The 21702-nt window shown below is 45.6% G+C and overlaps 1 protein-coding gene across 1 annotated transcript in view; it reads left to right on the forward strand.

Annotated features, from left to right (window-relative positions):
• Window positions 1-4122: 4122 nt before the first annotated feature.
• The window catches only part of RELB (RELB proto-oncogene, NF-kB subunit), a 62959-nt gene continuing 45379 nt past the window's right edge, over window positions 4123-21702 (forward strand). Inside the window, exons 1-2 of the mRNA XM_069746820.1 lie at window positions 4123-4294; window positions 14650-14685. Of these exons, the coding sequence (XP_069602921.1) occupies window positions 4273-4294; window positions 14650-14685 (58 nt within the window). The 5' untranslated portion in view covers window positions 4123-4272. The remainder of the gene's footprint in view (window positions 4295-14649; window positions 14686-21702) is intronic.

The following is a 21702-nucleotide window of genomic DNA, read 5'->3' on the forward strand; positions in this document are numbered from 1 at the left end:
TAATACCACATACAAGGAACAAATACCACCGCACCATGACCAGACCACATATTACCACCACAAAGTGACCAAATAGCACATACAAGGGACAAATACCGCAACACCATGACCAGACCACATATTACCACCACATAGTGACTGAATACTACAATACTGACCAGTAATAAAAAAAAAAACAATATTATCACCATAAGTGCCATTATACACAGGAGATCTGTACTTAGTATGCAGTGTCTGTGTAGAGGTAATACAGAGATCACTGGTGATATTATACACAGGACCTCTGTATATAGTATACAGTGTATAGTGTCGGTGTATAGGTAACACACTGACTCACCAGTGACGTCTCTAGGTGAAGTCCTTCATCTTTCATCCAGCACAGACCGCCATCACTTCATCCAGCCAGGACTCGTCTCTGCAGGAAATAACACAGTTATCTCGAGCTCCGCTTGCAGAACACATTACTTAATTTTTCACAACGTCTACATTACACCACATAAAGAAAAAGAGGCGACATAGTGTCACTCTACACAGTAACAGGACCGCCCCCATTTAAAACAGTATACTAAAAAAATAAAATGAATACATAACTGCAATAATAATAATATCCCTTAATTAGCCCTTATGGTTATAATAATATCCCCCATCCTGGCCCCGTGTATCTCATTCCTGGCTCCAGCCATATGTTCTCGCATCCGGCCCTCATGAGTATCCATTCTGCCCCATATGATCTCACCATCCTGACCCATCTGTCTCCATCATATCCATCCTGCCGCATGATCCTGCATGATCTGTCTCCAATCCTGCCCCATGTCTTTTATTCTGCCCTGTGTCTCCAATCATGCCCCATATCTACATTCTGCCCATGTCTCCAGTCCTGCCCCCAGTGTGTCCAGCATCTCTGCCCCCAATGTGTCCAGCATCTCTTCCCCCAGTGTCCAGCATCTCTGCCCCCAATGTGTCCAGCATCTCTTCCCCCAGTGTCCAGCATCTCTGCCCCCAATGTGTCCAGCATCTCTGCCCCCAATGTGTCCAGCATCTCTGCCCCCAATGTGTGCAGCATCTCTGCTCCCAATGTGTCCAGCATCTCTGCCCCCAATGTGTCCAGCATCTCTGCCCCCAATGTGTCCAGCATCTCTGCCCCCAGTGTCCAGCATCTCTGCCCCCAGTGTGTACAGCATCTCTGCCCCCAGTGTCCAGCATCTCTGCCCCAAATGTGTCCAGCATCTCTGCCCTAAATGTGTACAGCATCTCTGCCCCCAGTGTCCAGCATCTCTGCCCCCAATGTGTCCAGCATCTCTGCCCCCAATATGTCCAGCATCTCTGCCCCCAATGTGTCCAGCATCTCTGCCCCAATGTGTCCAGCATCTCTGCCCCAAATGTGTCCAGCATCTCTGCCCCCAATGTGTCCAGCATCTCTGCCCCCAGTGTCCAGCATCTCTTCCCCCAGTGTCCAGCATCTCTGCCCCCAGTGTCCAGCATCTCTGCCCCCAGTGTTCAGCATTCTGGCCCGGGTCCCCCGGATTGCCGCTTTCAATAAAAAAAACAAAAAACGAGTTCTTCTCACCTGACTGCGGTCCCTCCTCGCAGTTGAAGCACGCACTCGCCAGCGACTGACAATCACGTCAGACTCCGGCGACGTGCGCGCTGCGGCTGATGTCAGCTGCCAGCCTCCGATTGGCTGGCGGCTGTTAACTATTGACATGCGGGCGCGGGCCCAGACGTCAATAGCGCTAAACTGCCACAGCGCCGGTAGGGGCCCGGTGAGCAGATGAGACGGGGCCCGATGCGGGCCCCCTCTGCCCACCAGGCCAATACGCCAGTCAGGGCAGTAATGCCCTGATGGCGGCGGTCAATCTGAGCGGTAGCCCTGGGCCCCCCCACACCACTGGGCCCTGGGCTGCCGCCCAGATTGACCTCATTGTAATCCGCCCCTGAGCGTAGGCAGTTCATGAATTTTGCGCAAAATAAAAATGCTTTTTATTTTTGTCTTTACCAAGTTTTGCAACCTTTAGCACAAACAGTTGCACGTTCCACTAAAATGTGGCAAAAACTGCAACAAAATTTCAGGCGTACAAAAATAATAAATAAATCACATACCAGTGTATATTTGAGTCATAAGTTGCAATTCAAGAATCGGCTGAAAATATCTGGAAACCCTGACCACAATGATGAACACAATACAAAAAAAAGACGCTAATTAAAAGAATAAAGGCACAATTGGAAAACGAGCAAAAAAAATGTAAAAAAAATTAGACAAAAACGGCAATAATATAATCACGACTTCTAGTTTGCTCTACCTTATTGGCAGTGGCTGGTTTCCTAGGCATGAGTGTGCGCTTACAAGCTGTTTGCGCTCTGTAGATGGTGGACCTGGACAACTTTGATGCGCTTGTGCTTCTTCCACTCCTGCCGTTACCTTGCAGAACTGTCAATCTTCAAGAGCGGCCCTCCCCACAACCTTCAGCAACCAGGGGTCTGGGGAACTGTGCGCCCCTGAAGATAGAAGACCCCTTCAGGCTACGTTCCCATGATGAGCCCGTAGCGAGTTTCTCATGTTGCAGATTTTCTGCACCTATTTAGTCAATTTGGTTAATTATATTTTTTTCATTGCGTTTTTTTTTTAAACGTTTTATTGCATTTTTGACGCTGCAGATTTTGCCGCTTGTTGGTTTGTCAGGTTTTTGATGCTTCCTGGTATTTGACCAAATTTCATAAATATAGTCATGCGCGGATTACACGGGATTGATGTGCCTCCACTACAGAAATTCACTAAAAACGCATCCAATGCAAGTCGGTGACAAAAATCTGCATAGAACGCTCTGCATATCCGCAGGAGAGACGGACACGGTGCGGATTTGTAACACATTACGCTGAGTGAAAAACAAATAAAAAGCGCAGTGGGCAGATTTCTATAAATCCCATCCTCTGTGCTAGGACTGTCGGCCGCCGCCGCGGCGCTACGGATGCAGCAAAAATACGCAGCGTTAAAAACTCACTAAAAGCTCAAGGTGGGTCTGACAGCAGAGGTATAAGCCAAGCACAACTATTACAAAAAATTAAATTAAAAATGTTTTTATTTATTATCCCAAAACACAAGAGAAACATTTGCTGTGGCCAATACTGTACAGAAACACTGAAAAAAAGTTATTTTTCCCTTCAAAGTGGACGCTGTAAAATCCAAACCTTAAACACCCCCAAACATTGTGCAATATCCTTTTTCGCCATTCCATTTTTTTTATTTTTTTTTAGTTTTTCGTATATTAAACTGTGAAAGAATAAAAACCTTAAAGGGAACCTGTCACCCCCGTTTTTTGAGATTGAGCTATAAATACTGTTAAATAGGGCCTGCGCTGTGTGTTCCTATAGTGTATGTAGTGTACCCCGATTCCCCACCTATGCTGAGAAATAACTTACCAAAGTCGCCGTTTTCGCCTGTCAATCAGGCTGGTCTGGTCGGGAGGGCGTGGTGACATCGCTGGTTCTTCCTCAGCTTTACGTTGGTGGCGTAGTGGTGAACAAGCAGCGCGCGATCTGCGCTGTCATCCCTTTCGTCGGTGGGGGCGGCCATCTTCCTGGGGCCGCGCGTGCGCAGATCGAGTGCTCTGCTGCACGGGGCTTCAGGAAAATGGCCACGGGATGCCGCGCGTGCGCATTAGAGATCGCGGCGGCCATTTTCCCAAAGCCGAGATGCAAACACCCTCCCGACCTGACCAGCCTGATTGACAGGCGAAAACGGCGACTTTGGTAAGTTATTTCTCAGCATACATGGGGAACCGGGGTACACTACATACACTATAGGAACACACAGCGCAGGCCCTATTTAACAGTATTTATAGCTCAATCTCAAAAAACGGGGTGACAGGTTCCCTTTAAGCAAGAATCCCAGAGAAAGATAAAAGCCGTGAGTGTGAGGAGGCCGGCCGCCTGGAATAATGAGGCTCAGTCTCCGCCCTCAGTGCACCAGCGCTGCACTCGCCGTCTCTCTAGCCCACGTGGTCACAAATACGGGAAGTCACGTGGTCTCCCCCACTCAGAGGGGGGAATTCCTGGCTCCGCCTCCTCCTGCCCTTTTCATGACGTCACCGGGAGCCTCCACCAATCAGCGCGTCGGCCACGGCACCGGGGAATTCCAGACTTTGGAGAGGAAGAAATCCGGAGAAGTTTTTTTTTTCCGGTGGAGTTGTCACTTCTGCACTGGGGGCGCCGCGCCCACTGCCCGCAAATCCCCGCTCTGCAGTGTGCCCACCTGTCACCTGTGCAGCCAGCAGCATGAGGCATCCGGACAGGACAGGTAGGAGTGCGCGCCGCACCGGAGCTTACTGTGCAGTCAGAGCATGGATAGCTGTAGAACTACACGTCCCAGCCTGCCCTGACAGCTGCATGATACATGATGTCACTAAATATCATGGGGGTCACAGTCAGGATTGGGAGGGGTTTTCACCTTTCAGCCAATTAATGTCATTCTTTGTAGAGTGTAAAGTCCTACAATGTCCCCATATACTCTGTGCACCGATTCTTTATGGATTCCCAGATCTCTGCCCCCCCCAGGACCCCTCATTGTTGACGTCTGGGTCATGTGATGCCCCCAGGGGCGCACGGCTGACACCTGTCGGAGTCCTGCACCTGCCTGTGATCACATGACCAGGGCTCACCGTCACCTCCTCACCGTAATCATGACGACGGCGAGCAGCGAAGACCGCCGGGGAAAGATGTATACACTATACAAAGGATGATGCCCTCACATTGTGCCACTTAAAGGGATCTTGGGGCGAGTGCTTCTCAGTGGTCGTTGACTTAAATCATAGGCATCAGCCTCCTGCAAGATATATAGTGGGCTCATTGACGTCCGGAGACGGTCGTGGGTCAAGGAACTGCTCCACAAGACGGACTCTTGGGCACAGACTTTTTCCTGCGCTATGAGACGTAATACTTTGTTCTGGAGGGGTTCGGTTCCCATTAATACAGACGATGGCCACGACAGCAGATCCCTTTAATATATACAATGGCCATGACAGCAGATCCCTTTAATATAGATGACGGCCATGACATCAGATCCCTTTAATACAGATGATGGCCATGACATCAGATCCCTTTAATACAGATGATGGCCATGACATCAGATCCCTTTAATACAGATGATGGCCATGACGCAGATCCCTTTAATACAGATGATGGCCATGACAGCAGATCCCTTTAATATAGACGATGGCCATGACAGCAGATCCCTTTAATATAGACAATGGCCATGACAGCAAATCCCTTTAATATAGACAATGGCCATGACAGCAGATCCCTTTAATATAGACAATGGCCATGACATCAGATCCCATTAATATAGACAATGGCCATGACAGTAGATCCCTTTAATACAGATGATGGCCATGACGGCAGATCCCTTTAATACAGATGATGGCCATGACAGCAGATCCCTTTAATACAGATGATGGCCATGACAGCAGATCCCCTTAATACAGATGATGGCCATGACATCAGATCCCTTTAATATAGATGATGGCCATGACATCAGATCCCTTTAATACAGATGATGGCCATGACAGCAGATCCCCTTAATACAGATGATGGCCATGACAGCAGATCCCTTTAATACAGATGATGGCCATGACAGCAGATCCCCTTAATACAGATGATGGCCATGACAGCAGATCCCCTTAATACAGATGATGGCCATGACAGCAGATCCCTTTAATACAGACGATGGCCATGACAGCAGATCCCTTTAATACAGATGATGACCATGATATCAGATCCCCTTAATACAGATGATGGCCATGACAGCAGATCCCTTTAATACAGACGATGGCCATGACAGCAGATCCCTTTAATACAGGTGATGGCCATGACAGCAGATCCCTTTAATACAGATGATGGCCATGACAGCAGATCCCTTTAATACAGATGATGGCCATGACAGCAGATCCCCTTAATACAGATGATGGCCATGACAGCAGATCCCCTTAATACAGATGATGGCCATGACAGCAGATCCCTTTAATACAGATGATGGCCATGACAGCAGATCCCCTTAATACAGATGATGGCCATGACAGCAGATCCCCTTAATACAGATGATGGCCATGACAGCAGATCCCTTTAATACAGACGATGGCCATGACAGCAGATCCCTTTAATACAGACGATGGCCATGATATCAGATCCCCTTAATACAGATGATGGCCATGACAGCAGATCCCTTTAATACAGACGATGGCCATGACAGCAGATCCCTTTAATACAGATGATGACCATGATATCAGATCCCCTTAATACAGACGATGGCCATGACAGCAGATCCCTTTAATACAGACGATGGCCATGACAGCAGATCCCTTTAATAAAGATGATGGCCATGACAGCAGATCCCTTTAATACAGATGATGACCATGATATCAGATCCCCTTAATACAGACGATGGCCATGACAGCAGATCCCTTTAATACAGGTGATGGCCATGTCAGCAGATCCCTTTAATACAGATGATGGCCATGTCAGCAGCAGAGCCTCCATTGGGCCCCTGTCTTCTCTGTGTGGCCCCAGGCCTGTACACACACTGTGGATGCTGTAGGGGCGCACGTATACCAGGAGCCCAGAGTGCAATCATACCCGGATATTAGGGCCCGTTGGCACAAAAGACTGTTATTATTAAAGGCCTGTGACAATTGGGGGCTGTTGAACATTTTGCATTAGGGCTTACGAGATTCACGTTACGCCACTGATCACATATCTGCCAACACAGACAATGGTGCCAGACTGGGGCGCCTAGGACCCTCGGGTTAATTCTAGGGTCCCACCATCTCCTGGATAACATTCCCTTGACATTTTCTGACCTTGTGCATCCAGTAAGGTATAGCATGTATAACATACCTCATTCTCCTGATGAGCGCGTTCATTATTCTCACGGTGGCGGACATGTGCCTCACGGTGGCGGACAGGCGATAGCAAGCGAACCTTAATAGAAACAGGTAGCACACGTGAGAAAAATGGATGCACAAAGGAGGTCTAAGGGGAACTACAACTGCCAGCAGGTCCTGAAAGTCTGCAGATGTCATGGCAATGCTGGGATTTGTAGTTTACCGCCACATCGTGGGGAACAGAGGATTTTCAGTAGGAAAAAAACCTTCCGGAAAGTCATCTGCGTTTGCTAGACGAGATAAACGAATATTCAGCATGGCGGTCCCGCGGGAACGTGCGGTCCGGCTCCTTTTTTCGGACTTCATTCTTTAGGTCTTATTTGAACCTTGTCCATGTGAAAATAATTTTTGCATGCACCGTTCTCTTCCATATGATGGATGAGACTACTTATGGGGTCCATCTTGTTTCCGTTTTTTAGAACAGATGTAAAACTTTTTCATTCAGTTTTTGTCCGGTTATAAAAAAAAAAAAATGGATATCAATTGGACCCCATAATAATCAATGGGGGGCCCACTGCTTCCGTTTGGGTCACTGTCTGTTCCTAGAATGTAAGCCCCCCCGCCGAAACACACAGAAATATGCCGGGGGTCTCGTGTCCACATATACCCTAACCCCCACTTTATTCTTCCTATGTTACTGGGGAGAAAATCTTGAGGTAATGGTAACCGGTGTGCTATTGATAGACTAGCCGGCTCTGACCAGTGGTTGTGCGCCCTTTTATTGACAAATTTTGATTGGCTGGTAACGGTTTTGGCGGTATTTTTCTGTGATATAACCCCGTGTCAAGCTCCGGTCACCTCAGTCTGCGGGCGCACGAAGAAAGCAGAGCCCACCCTCCCTCCCTTTATTTATTTGTTATGAGTTGTCGTATGGTTTTATTCGTGGGGTAAAATCACTCAGTTATGGGTGGATTTGTTTTTTTTTGGAAATTTGGAACTTATTGGAATTTTAATATATGGAACATTATTTATTGGTTATTTATTAATTATTTATGTAACCCAAAATAAAACCTCACGGCCATTTTATTCCATTACTTTCGTCTCTGTGTGTATTTATTTGGGAATGGGTTTTATGGGGACATGATCTGTCGGCACAGACACGTAACCTGAGTCTCCTGATAAATGTCTGTCAGCTCCTTCGTCTCAGGACGGGTGAACTTGTGTTTTGTGGTTAGAACTTCAGTTTTCGCGTGAGAATCGGCAGCCGTTTCTCATTTGTGAGGGAGACGCGGAGCACAGATGTAAATGTTACGAGCGGATGAGAAATCTTTGCCTGCGCAGCCATTGTGACACGTGCAGAGACTTTAATGTCCTGTTAGCTATTAGTGATGCTGAAATTGTGGGAAGTTCGTCCTTCGTCTGCTTTGTAGACATATTTAAAGGGAACCTGACAGCTGATACATGGTGCCCGATCTACGGGCAGCTTGTGTCACACACCGGCTGCCCGATTACGGCCAGGTATACGCAGGGATAGAGCGGTCACTGACATATGGCTGGAATCATGCCGCCAGAATCTGATACATGCTGCCCGTGGGTCAGCTGTCAGGTTCCCTTTAAGGTTATCACCCATCCAAAGGATCAGAGGGATCTGACTACTGGGACGCCAAGAACAGGACTATAAAATACCCCCATCGTGACATGCCCCCCACCACCGCTCTCTGTGGAACTGCCGGAGATAGTTTAGTGCTGAACCTTTTGAAGGGGTCGTATTGTTTTTATTCACATGGACCTGGGGTCTATCTGAAACCTAATACAAAATCCGGCACTCAAAAAGTCACGAAGAACGATTTTTCCTCCTACTCATTAAATAATAGAAAACTTCCAGCACTTTGGATGACACTGTGATGTTATCCTTATACTGTCTGGTTTTTTTTTTTTCCTACAGACCCCTTCATTTGAATAGGCGAGCTTGATTCATGACTCGAGTCAAAATCAAATGATTCTCCGTTTTTTTTTTCCCACAAAAAAATACGGACTTGTTAACAGCCCCACAGACTATAATGTGTACGTTTAATGGATGTTTGAAAGCGTCCTAAAGCTTTTTTTAAAAAAAAAATTCTGTTGACTTACATCTAACATCTGGTTTCAGTATTTTTTCCCAATAAATGCTTAAAATAAAACCAGAAAAAAAATACCCCCCCCCCCCCCAAAGAAAAGAAAAGTATGTTTCCTAACAATACTATGTGTAAAGCCACCCAAAGGGAAGCAGTGTTGTGGCCGTGGACCAAAATAGAAAACCCTACAGTCTTCATACTAAGGCTAGAGGCACATGAGCTTATTTTTTGTCATCCGAGAAAATTGGATCAGTTATGCTAATTACACTCTGATCAGTGTATGATCAGAATATGATCAGTGTATGATCGGAATATGATCAGTGTGTGATCGGAATATGATCAGTGTGTGATCGGAATATGATCAGTGTGTGATCGGAATATGATCAGTGTGTGATCGGAATATGATCAGTGTGTGATCGGAATATGATCAGTGTGTGATCGGAATATGATCAGTGTGTGATCGGAGTATGATCAGTGTGTGATCGGAATATGATCAGTGTGTGATCGGAATATGATCAGTGTGTGATCGGAATATGATCAGTGTGTGATCGGAAAATGATCAGTGTGTGATCGGAATATGATCAGTGTGTGATCGGAGTATGATCAGTGTGTGATCGGAGTATGATCAGTGTGTGATCGGAATATGATCAGTGTGTGATCGGAGTATGATCAGTGTGTGATCGGAGTATGATCAGTGTGTGATCGGAGTATGATCAGTGTGTGATCTGAGTATGATCAGTGTGTGATCGGAATAAGATCAGTGTGTGATCGGAGTATGATCAGTGTGTGATCGGAATATGATCAGTGTGTGATCGGAATATGATCAGTGTGTGATCGGAGTATGATCAGTGTGTGATCGGAGTATGATCAGTGTGTGATCGGAGTATGATCAGTGTGTGATCGGAATATGATCAGTGTGTGATCGGAATATGATCAGTGTGTGATCGGAATATGATCAGTGTGTGATCGGAATATGATCAGTGTGTGATCGGAGTATGATCAGTGTGTGATCGGAGTATGATCAGTGTGTGATCGGAATATGATCAGTGTGTGATCGGAATATGATCAGTGTGTGATCGGAAAATGATCAGTGTGTGATCGGAATATGATCAGTGTGTGATCGGAATATGATCAGTGTGTGATCGGAGTATGATCAGTGTGTGATCGGAATATGATCAGTGTGTGATCGGAGTATGATCAGTGTGTGATCGGAGTATGATCAGTGTGTGATCGGAGTATGATCAGTGTGTGATCGGAGTATGATCAGTGTGTGATCGGAGTATGATCAGTGTGTGATCGGAGTATGATCAGTGTGTGATCGGAGTATGATCAGTGTGTGATCGGAATAAGATCAGTGTGTGATCGGAGTATGATCAGTGTGTGATCGGAATATGATCAGTGTGTGATCGGAATATGATCAGTGTGTGATCGGAGTATGATCAGTGTGTGATCGGAATATGATCAGTGTGTGATCGGAGTATGATCAGTGTGTGATCGGAGTATGATCAGTGTGTGATCGGAGTATGATCAGTGTGTGATCTGAGTATGATCAGTGTGTGATCGGAATAAGATCAGTGTGTGATCGGAGTATGATCAGTGTGTGATCGGAATATGATCAGTGTGTGATCGGAATATGATCAGTGTGTGATCGGAGTATGATCAGTGTGTGATCGGAGTATGATCAGTGTGTGATCGGAGTATGATCAGTGTGTGATCGGAATATGATCAGTGTGTGATCGGAATATGATCAGTGTGTGATCGGAATATGATCAGTGTGTGATCGGAATATGATCAGTGTGTGATCGGAGTATGATCAGTGTGTGATCGGAGTATGATCAGTGTGTGATCGGAATATGATCAGTGTGTGATCGGAATATGATCAGTGTGTGATCGGAAAATGATCAGTGTGTGATCGGAATATGATCAGTGTGTGATCGGAATATGATCAGTGTGTGATCGGAGTATGATCAGTGTGTGATCGGAATATGATCAGTGTGTGATCGGAGTATGATCAGTGTGTGATCGGAGTATGATCAGTGTGTGATCGGAGTATGATCAGTGTGTGATCGGAGTATGATCAGTGTGTGATCGGAGTATGATCAGTGTGTGATCGGAGTATGATCAGTGTGTGATCGGAGTATGATCAGTGTGTGATCGGAATAAGATCAGTGTGTGATCGGAGTATGATCAGTGTGTGATCGGAATATGATCAGTGTGTGATCGGAATATGATCAGTGTGTGATCGGAGTATGATCAGTGTGTGATCGGAGTATGATCAGTGTGTGATCGGAGTATGATCAGTGTGTGATCGGAGTATGATCAGTGTGTGATCGGAATATGATCAGTGTGTGATCGGAATATGATCAGTGTGTGATCGGAGTATGATCAGTGTGTGATCGGAGTATGATCAGTGTGTGATCGGAGTATGATCAGTGTGTGATCGGAGTATGATCAGTGTGTGATCGGAGTATGATCAGTGTGTGATCGGAGTATGATCAGTGTGTGATCGGAATAAGATCAGTGTGTGATCGGAGTATGATCAGTGTGTGATCGGAATATGATCAGTGTGTGATCGGAATATGATCAGTGTGTGATCGGAGTATGATCAGTGTGTGATCGGAGTATGATCAGTGTGTGATCGGAGTATGATCAGTGTGTGATCGGAGTATGATCAGTGTGTGATCGGAATATGATCAGTGTGTGATCGGAGTATGATCAGTGTGTGATCGGAGTATGATCAGTGTGTGATCGGAATATGATCAGTGTGTGATCGGAATATGATCAGTGTGTGATCGGAATATGATCAGTGTGTGATCGGAATATGATCAGTGTGTGATCGGAGTATGATCAGCGTGTGATCGGAGTATGATCAGCGTGTGATCGGAATATGATCAGCGTGTGATCGGAATATGATCAGCGTGTGATCGAAATATGATCAGCGTGTGGTCGGAATATGATCAGCGTGTGATCGGAATATGATCAGCGTGTGATCGGAGTATGATCAGCGTGTGATCGGAATATGATCAGTGTGTGATCGGAGTGTGATTGGATTTTCTTGGATGTGGAGAAGATACAGACATTTTTTTCTCCATCTTCTCCAGTCAGTCTGTTGAAATCGGACTGCACTCAGATCTCCTCTTCCCCTAGTGTCCTTCCCCTTAAACCACGGATTGATGATAGTATCTGTAACTATATATGATATTAGATTGCTGCTTCCAAGTTAATAAATAATATTGATCAGTTCCTCTAATTCCTCCTCCTTCTTTCTTTTCCAGAATCCAATCAGCCATCTCGAGATTTGTGTGGGGGGGTGGTAGACCCTGGATCGACATGGGTACTTTATATAGGCACAAAGGCTCAGGGGGCGCGGGTCTTCCGAATTTCAAATGGTATCACAGAGCAGCGCTATTGACACGCATGCTAGACTGGCAGGTCCACAGTTCTGACAAACAATGGGTGGGAATAGAACAAATTAGCTCTACAATTCCACTCCATAACCTCCCCTGGATCAGGTCTGAAGCTGCCTTCCTTAAAGATACACTTAGAGGATGGGATCTGGAGACCCGCAGAGGCTCTCTGTCCTTAGGCAGTGGACCGCTTACGCCTCTCTTCTCTAATCCGGAGTTTCCCCTGGGGGTGGAAAGGGCTCGTTTTCTTGGGTGGGAGAGAGGGGACAATACCAGATGCTTTCATATCCTCAAGGGTTTGCCCATGGCGGCTTTCGAATCAGTGCAGCCGTTAGAGGGAGGGGGCCCTTCTGATTGGTTGGAATACCCCCAACTAAAATCCTTCCTCTCGTCTCCAGAGGGCGCAGGCTCATACTCCTCCCTTCCTACGCCATTTGAAAAGCTTTTCCTGTTGGGGTCGCCGCCTGCGCATGCTGTCTCCTTACTATATGCTCTTGTGAACCAAAATACCAAAGCCGAGTTCCCCAAGTATGTGGCGGGGTGGAGGGGTGAGTTGGGAGTTGCTGTATCGGAGGCGGAGTGGAGGAAGGCGTTCGTATATTCACATAAATTCTCTATTGCCTGTGCCGCACAGGAAAAGAATTACAAAATTCTCACCAGGTGGTATTGCTGTCCTGATGTCTTACACGCCGCTTTTCCCTCCGTCTCCGATAGGTGCTGGCGTTGTGGAGTAGAGAGAGGCACCGTGCTACACATTTGGTGGGGATGTAAGCATATTAAGCCATTTTGGGATTCTGTCTCTAAGGGTATGTGTCCACGTTCAGGATTGCATCAGGATTTGGTCAGGATTTTATGTCAGTATTTGTAAGCCAAAACCAGGAGTGGAACAATTAGAGGAAAAGTATAATAGAAACATATGCACCACTTCTGCATTTATCACCCACTCCTGGTTTTGGCTTCCAAATACTGACATAAAATCCTGACCAAATCCTGATGCAATCCTGAACGTGGACACATTATCAAGCCATTAGCGGTCATTTGGTGACCAACTCCCCCCAGGTGGCTTTATTATCTATCCTCCCGGGCTCGTTTCGCTTCCAGAAAAAGTGTCTCCTAAGATTCTGCTTAACTGCTGTGCGCGCACTGTGATCCCGAGACATTGGAAGTCCTCCCAATCTCCTAATGTGTCTGAATGGGTCAAGGAGATGACCAGCCTTCAAAGTATGGAGGAATTGTCCGCTGAGGTTAACGGTTCAATGGAGAAATATCTGCAGGTTTTGGAGTCCTTGGATTTTATATATGGACTCTCAGGATTTTCAATCCCTCTTTTCTAAGCCATAAGGAACAATACGGGTTAGACGGACGTCATTATAGGGGTGCAAGTTGCCCCCTTCTATATCAGACTCCATGGTTCCTCCCCCTCCCTCCTTTTTTTTCATCCTCTCTCCCCCCTATATACCTCTTCTTTCTCATTCTTTTCTTTCGTGTTTATACCATTATTACTTGGAGTGACCTAGCTCCTCTTGTTTGGGTCGCTCTCTTTCAGCGGATACCTCATATGTATCACCAAAGGTCATACCTTCTCTCTGGATAGGGGATACCTACATCCGCCATGGATTTTTTTCTTTTTTTCTTTTCGGACTTGATTGAAAATGATTTTGACCTGAAAGTTATACTATTTCGGGACTTGTTGGTTACAGGTCTTGATATACAGTTGTAAATTAAATTTCTTTTTGTACTCAATACTTTTTATGTTGCTGAATCCTTTGTCACTTGTTTGTTTTGAAGTTCTTTTGAATAAAAAACAAATTAAACATAAATAATATTGATGAGTAAATTGACTCTTAAGGTGCCGCCTATCTGACCAGAGGATCCATCAATTTGAGCTTAGAGATAAGTGGTTGTCAGACACATCTGGAATCAGCATTACCTGACCTGGATGGACTATTGATCCTCTACCAGGTCTCTTGGTGGCTAGATTGCCAGGTATTCTTGTCGGGATTGGTGAGATCTATCAGAAATGTAATGTCTGTGACCCTCGGAGCAGCCTCTTCTTCCGCATGATCATATCATGGCTTCCTGACTCTCGGACGTCATTTTGTAATACCCCATTGCGGTTCGTGTGTTTCCACCTAGATGTATCCGTCAGGCCTCTAATTCCAGTTTCTGGAGCCGGGACATAGGTGTAAGGATTTATTTTTTGCACATTATTGGTTCCAGTCAATATTAATTGCTAATATTCTCCTTATATTTCAGGTTCTAATGGTCTTTCCCAACAAACCCCAACACTAGGTAAGTGCCCGATGGCTTATATAATCCTATATGTAGAGTGGCTTGCAAAAGTATTCGCCCCCTTGGCTTTTCACCTATTTTGTTAAATTACAACCTGTGTTTAAATATTTTTGCAATTCGATTTGTGTGTGATGCATCAGCACTAAGGCTATGTGCGCACGTTGCGGATTAGGCTTAGGAATTTTTGGTGCGGATTCTGCATCTCTTGGCAGAAAACGTAGGTGCGGATTTGACGCGTTTTTTTGTGCGGATTTACTGCGTTTTTTACCCCTGCGGATTTCTATAATGGAATGGAATGAGTACAAAAACGCTGCAGATCCACAAAAAAGAAGTGACATGCTACTTCTTTTAATCCGCAGCGTTTCCACATGGAATTTTCCACACCATGTGCACAGCGTTTTTTTTTTTCTGATTGATTTACATTATACTGTAAATCACTTGCGGATCTGCACCGCAAAAAACGCTGCGGATTCGCAGGAAGTCCGCAATGTGTGCACCAAATGGAAAGAACACAGTACCACAACAAACCTGCCAAGAGAGGGCCGCCCAGCAAATGTCTCAGTCCGGGCAAGGAGGGCATTAATCAGAGAGGGAACACAGAGACCAAAGGTAACCCTGAAGGAGCTGCAGAGTTCCCAAGCAGAGACTGCAGTATTTGTCCATACAACCACAATAAGCCGTGCACTCCATAGAGGTGGGCAGAAGAAAGCCTTTACTTACATACAAAAATTGTAAGGCTCGTTTTAAGTTTATTAAAAAAACATGGGAAACTCCTCAGATCTGTAGAGGAACATGCTGTGGTCAGAGGAGACCAAAATTGAACTTTTTTGCCACCAAGGTAAACGCTATGTGTGACACCAACCCAACACGGCTCATCACCCAAAGACCACGATCCCCACAGTGAAACATGGTGGTGGCAACATCATACAGTGGAGATGTTTTTCAGCAGCAGGGACAGGGAAAATGGTCCGAGTCGAGGGGAAGATGGATGGTGCAAAATACAGGGATATTCTTGATCAACACCTGTTTCAGTCTGTAAGTGATTTGAGACTGGGAAGGAGGTTCACCTTCCAACAAGACAATGACCCAAAGCAGACTGCTAAAGCAACACTCGAGTGGTTTAACCCCTTAGCGACCGCCGATACGCCTTTTAACGGCGGCCGCTAAGGGTACTTAAACCACAGCGCCGTTAATTAACGGCGCTGTGGAAAAAGTGTATAGCGCCCCCCACAGGCCGATTTTCTCCGGGGTCTCGGCTGCCGAGGGTAGCCGAGACCCCAGAGAACATGATTCGGGGGTTTTTTAACCCTCCCCGCATTTGCGATCGCCGGTAATTAACCGTTTACCGGCGATCGTAAAAAAAAAAAAAAAAAAGCGATCTCTTTTTAATTTCTCTGTCCTCCGATGTGATCGCACATCGGAGGACAGAGAAAAGGGGTCCCAGGTGGCCCCCCAATACTCACCTAGCTCCCCCGATGCTCCTCGTGTCTCCCGGTGGGCGCCGCCATCTTCAAAATGGCGGGCGCATGCGCAGTGCGCCCGCCGGCCGGCACCGGGAGAATCTTTGGGGTCTCGGCTGCCTGGGGTAGCCGAGACCCCAAAGAGCATGATCGGGGGTCGGTTTTAGCGACCCCTGTTTTGCGATCGCCGGTAATTAACTGTTTACCGGCGACCGCAAAAAAAAAAAAAAAAGTAAAGTGTAATTCTCTATCCTCTGATGTGATCGCACATCAGAGGACAGAGAAATAGGGAGATTCGGGGACCCTAGCATACTCACCTAGGTCCCTGGATCCTCTTGCTGCTCCTCCTGGCCGCCGGCAGAAGAACATGGCGGACGCATGCCCAGTGCGCCCGCCATCTGTCTCCATCCGCCGGCCGGCAGGAGAACAGCGGTTAGGGCTAAAATTAGGGTTAGGGTTAGGGGTAGGGTTAGGGGTAGGGTTAGGGGTAGGGGTAGGGTAGGGGTAGGTTAGGGGTAGGGTTAGGGGTAGGGTTAGGGGTAGGGTTAGGGTTAGGGTAGGGGTAGGGTTAGGTTAGGGGTAGGGTTACGGCTAGGGTTAGGTTAGGGGTAGGGTTAGGTTAGGGTTAGGGGTAGGGTTACGGCTAGGGTTAGGTTAGGGGTAGGGTTAGGGGTAGGGTTAGGGGTAGGGGTAGGGTTAGGTTAGGGGTAGGGTTAGGTTAGGGTTAGGGGTAGGGCTAGGGTTAGGGGTAGGGTTAGGGCTAGGGTTGGGGCTAAATTTAGGGTTAGGGTTGGGGCTAAATTTAGGGTTAGGGTTGGGGCTAAATTTAGGGTTAGGCTTCTTTCACACTTACGTCGGTACGGGGCCGTCGCAATGCGTCGGCCCGACATACCGACGCACGTTGTGAAAATTGTGCACAACGTGGGCAGCAGCTGTAGTTTTTCAACGCATCCGCTGCCCAATCTATGTCCTGGGGAGGAGGGGGCGGAGTTACAGCCACGCATGCGCGGTCAGAAATGGCGGATGCGACGTACAAAAAAACGTTTCATTGAACGTTTTTTTGTGCCGACGCTCCGCCAAAACACAACTGATCCAGTGCACGACGGACGCGACGTGTGGCCATCCGTCACGATCCGTCGGCAATACTATGGGCAAAAAACGCATCTTGCGGGCACATTTGCAGGATCCGTTTCTTGTCCAAAACGACGGATTGCGACGGAATGCCAAACAACGCAAGTTTGAAAGTAGCCTTAGGGCTAGGGTTAGGGTTTGGGCTAAAGTTAGGGCTAGGGTTGGGGCTAAAGTTAGGGTTAGAGCTGGGATTAGGTTTAGGGTTTGGATTAGGGTTGGTATTAGGGTTAGGGTTGGCATTAGGGTTACGCTTGGGATTAGGGTTAGGTTTGGGATTAGGGTTAAGGTTAGGGTTGTGATTAGGGGTGTATTGGGATTAGGGTTAGGTTTGAGGTTAGGGTTGAGATTAGGATTAGGGGTGTGTTGGATTTAGGGTTTTGATTAGGGTTATGGTTAGGGTTGACATTAGGGTTGTTTTGGGGTAAGGGTTGTGATTATGGTTAGGGTTAGTGATTAGGATTATGGATCAGGTTGGGATTAGGGTTAGGGGTTGGAGCTAGAATTGGGGGGTTTCCACTGTTTAGGTACATCAGGGGGTCTCCAAACACGACAGCCAATTTTGCGCTCAAAAAGTCAAATGGTGCTCCCTCCCTTCTGAGCTCTGCCGTGCGCCCAAACAGTGGGTTACCCCCACATATGGGGCATCAGCGTACTCGGGATAAATTGGACAACAACTTCTGGGGTCCAATTTCTCTTGTCACCCTTGTGAAAATAAAAACTTGGGGGCTACAAAATCTTTTTTGTGAAAAAAAAAAATATTTTTTATTTTCACGACTCTGCATTCTAAACTTCTGTGAAGCACTTGGGCATTCAAAGTTCTCACCACACATCTAGATAAGTTCCTTGGGGGGTCTAGTTTCCAAAATGGGGTCACTTGTGGGGGGTTACTACAGTTTAGGTATATCAGGGGCTCTGCAATCGCAACATAATGCCCACAGACCATTCTATCAAAGTCTGCATTCCAAAAAGGCGCTCCTTCCCTTCCGAGCTCTGCCGTGCGCCCAAACAGTGGTTTACCCCCACATATGGCACATCAGCGTACTCGGGATAAATTGGACAACAACTATTGCAGTCCAATTTCTCCTGTTACCCTTGTGAAAATAAAAACTTGGGGGCTACAAAATCTTTTTTGTGAAAAAAAAAAATATTTTTTATTTTCACGACTCTGCATTCTAAACTTCTGTGAAGCACTTGGGCATTCAAAGTTCTCACCACACATCTAGATAAGTTCCTTGGGGGGTCTAGTTTCCAAAATGGGGTCACTTGTGGAGGGTTTCTACTGGTTAGGTACATCAGGGGCTCTGCAAATGCAACATAATACCCGCAGACCATTCTATCAAAGTCTGCATTCCAAAACGGCGCTCCTTCCTTCCGAGCTCTGCCGTGCGCCCAAACAGTGGTTTACCCCCACATATGGGGTACCAGCATACTCAAGACAAATTGGACAACAACTTTTGGGTTCCAATTTCTCTTGTTACCCTTGTAAAAATAAAAACTTGGGGGCTACAATATCTTTTTTGTGGAAAAAAAAAATATTTTTTATTTTCACGGCTCTGCATTATAAACTTCTGTGAAGCACTTGGGCATTCAAGGTTCTCACCACACATCTAGATAAGTTCCATGGGGGGTCTAGTTTCCAAAATGGGGTCACTTGTGGGGGATTTCTACTGTTTAGGCACATCAGGGGCTCTCCAAACGCGACATGGCGTCCGATCTCAATTCCAGCCAATTCTACATTGAAAAAGTAAAACGGCACTCCTTCTCTTCCAAGCTCTGCGGTGCGCCCTAACAGTGGTTTACCCCCACATATTGGGTATCAGCGTACTCAGGAGAAATTGCACAACAACTTTTGTGGTCTAATTTCTCCTGTTACCCTTGTGAAAATAAAAATTTGTGGGCAAAAAGATCATTTTTGTAGAAAAAATGCGATTTTTTTTTTTTCACGGCTCTACGTTATAAACTTCTGTGAAGCACATGGGGGTTCAAAGTGCTCGCCACACATCTAGATAAGTTCCTTAAGGGGTCTAGTTTCCAAAATGGTGTCACTTGTGGGGGGTTTCCACTGTTTAGGCACATCAGGGGCTCTCCAAACGCGACATGGCGTCCAATCTCAATTCCAGCCAATTCTACATTGAAAAAGTAAAACGGCGCTCCTTCACTTCCAAGCTCTGCGGTGCGCCCAAACAGTGGTTTACCCTCACATATGGGGTATCGACGTATTCAGGAGAAATCGCACAACAACTTTTGTGGTCTAATTTCTCCTGTTACCCTTGTGAAAATAAGAATTTGTGGGCAAAAAGATCATTTTTGTGTAAACAAAAGCGATTTTTTTATTTTCACGGCTCTACGTTATAAACTTCTGTGAAGCACTTGGGGGTTCAAAGTGCTCACCACACATCTAGATAAGTTCCTTAAGGGGTCTAGTTTCCAAAATGGTGTCACTTGTGGGGGGTTTCCACTGTTTAGGCACATCAGGGGCTCTCCAAACGCGACATGGCATCCAATCTCAATTCCAGCCAATTCAACATTGAAAAAGTAAAACGGCGCTCCTTCACTTCTAAGTTCTGCGGTGCGCCCTAACAGTGGTTTACCCCCACATATGGGGTATTGGCGTATTCAGGAGAAATTGCATAACAAAATTTATGGTTACATTTCTGTTTTTACACTTGTGAAAATAAAAAAAATGGTTCTGAATTAAGATGTTTGCAAAAAAAAGTTAAATGTTCATTTTTTCCTTCCACATTGTTTCAGTTCCTGTGAAGCACGTAAAGGGTTAATAAACTTCTTGAATGTGGTTTTGAGAACCTTGAGGGGTGTAGTTTTTAGAATGGTGTCACACTTCATTATTTTCTATCATATAGACCCCTCAAAATGACTTCAAATGTGATGTGGTCCCTAATAAAAAATGGTGTTGTAAAAATGAGAAATTGCTGGTCAACTTTTAACCCTTATAACTCCCTAACAAAAAAAAATTTTGTTTCCAAAATTGTGCTGATGTAAAGTAGACATGTGGGAAATGTTATTTATTAACTATTTTTCGTGACATATCTCTCTGATTTAAGGGCATAAAAATACAAAGTTTGAAAATTGCAAAATTTTAAAAATTTTCGCCATATTTCCGTTTTTTTCATAAATAATCGCAAGTAATATCGAAGAAATGTTACCACTAACATGAAGTACAATATGTCACGAAAAAACAATCTCAGAATCAGCGGGATCCGTTGAAGCGTTCCAGAGTTATAACCTCATAAAGTGACAGTGGTCAGAATTGCAAAAATTGGCTCGGTCATTAAGTACCAAATTGGCTCTGTCACTAAGGGGTTAAAGGGAAACGTGTAAATGTTTTGGAGTGGCCTAGTCACAGGCCAGACCTTAATCCAATTGAGATTCTGTGGTCAGACTTGAAGATTTCTGTTCACCAGAGGAAACCATCTAACTTGAAGGAGCTGGAGCAGTTTTTGCCTTGAAGAATGGAGAAAAAGCCTAGTGGCAACATGTGGAAAGCTCATAGAGACTCATCAAAAGCGACTTGCAGCTGTAATTGCTGCAAAAAGAGGCTCTGCAAAGTACTGACTTTAGGGGTGAATAGTTATGCACACTGAGGTTTTCAGTTATTTTGTCCTATTTGTTGTTTACTTCGCAAAAACAAAAGAAAACCAAACATTCACATTTGTAGGTGTGATCATTACATGAACTGACGCTAACCCTCAGAAAAAAATAGTTGTGAGGTAGCAACATGCCAAGAGGGTGTGCATATTTTGGAAAGCCACTGTACCTATGTACCGTAAACATCTCTCCTGACATGGTTTGGAAGACATTGTCTTTGGTTTGTGCCACAGGTGCCCAATCTGTAGTACAGGTAAGCTGGAAGGTGTCTCTGGTGGGTACTTAGGACATTTCGAGTCTGTTCACATCATTTTCATACAGTATCAGAATTTTTTTTTCAGTGTGGCTTCCATCTAAATCTATTTGTGAGGATCTACTTTTTTGTCTTTTTTGTGTGTTTTTTTTTCTAAAGGAAAGGCAAATTGAGACCGTGTTAATTTGGTGTCCTATTGAACAGCAGTATCCTGTGCAATGAAATTTTATGATAGATAAATGCTATCAGATTGGTGGAGGGTCCTACTTTTGGAACCGCCAATATCAACTGAGATAAGGCTTGATTTCTTTGGAAGTGGCCCAGCTCAATACTTTCTGTAGTGGCCATAATTGGTACTGCGGCTCTCTCACCTGTACATGTATAGGACAGTGAGAAGTGGCAGACACATGTTGGGAAATGAGGGAAAAGGTGGTTTCTGCATCTGTAGGGCTGTTAGAATACTGAAAAGCAAACATAAGATTCCCCTATAAAAATGATAAATTTATTAGATATTGTGAATGATATGGGGGAATTTAATGGAAGCTTACAGTACTCCTTCAGCATTTG

The sequence above is a fragment of the Ranitomeya imitator genome, chromosome 2, assembly GCF_032444005.1.
Source record: "Ranitomeya imitator isolate aRanImi1 chromosome 2, aRanImi1.pri, whole genome shotgun sequence".
Classification (NCBI taxonomy): domain Eukaryota; kingdom Metazoa; phylum Chordata; class Amphibia; order Anura; family Dendrobatidae; genus Ranitomeya; species Ranitomeya imitator.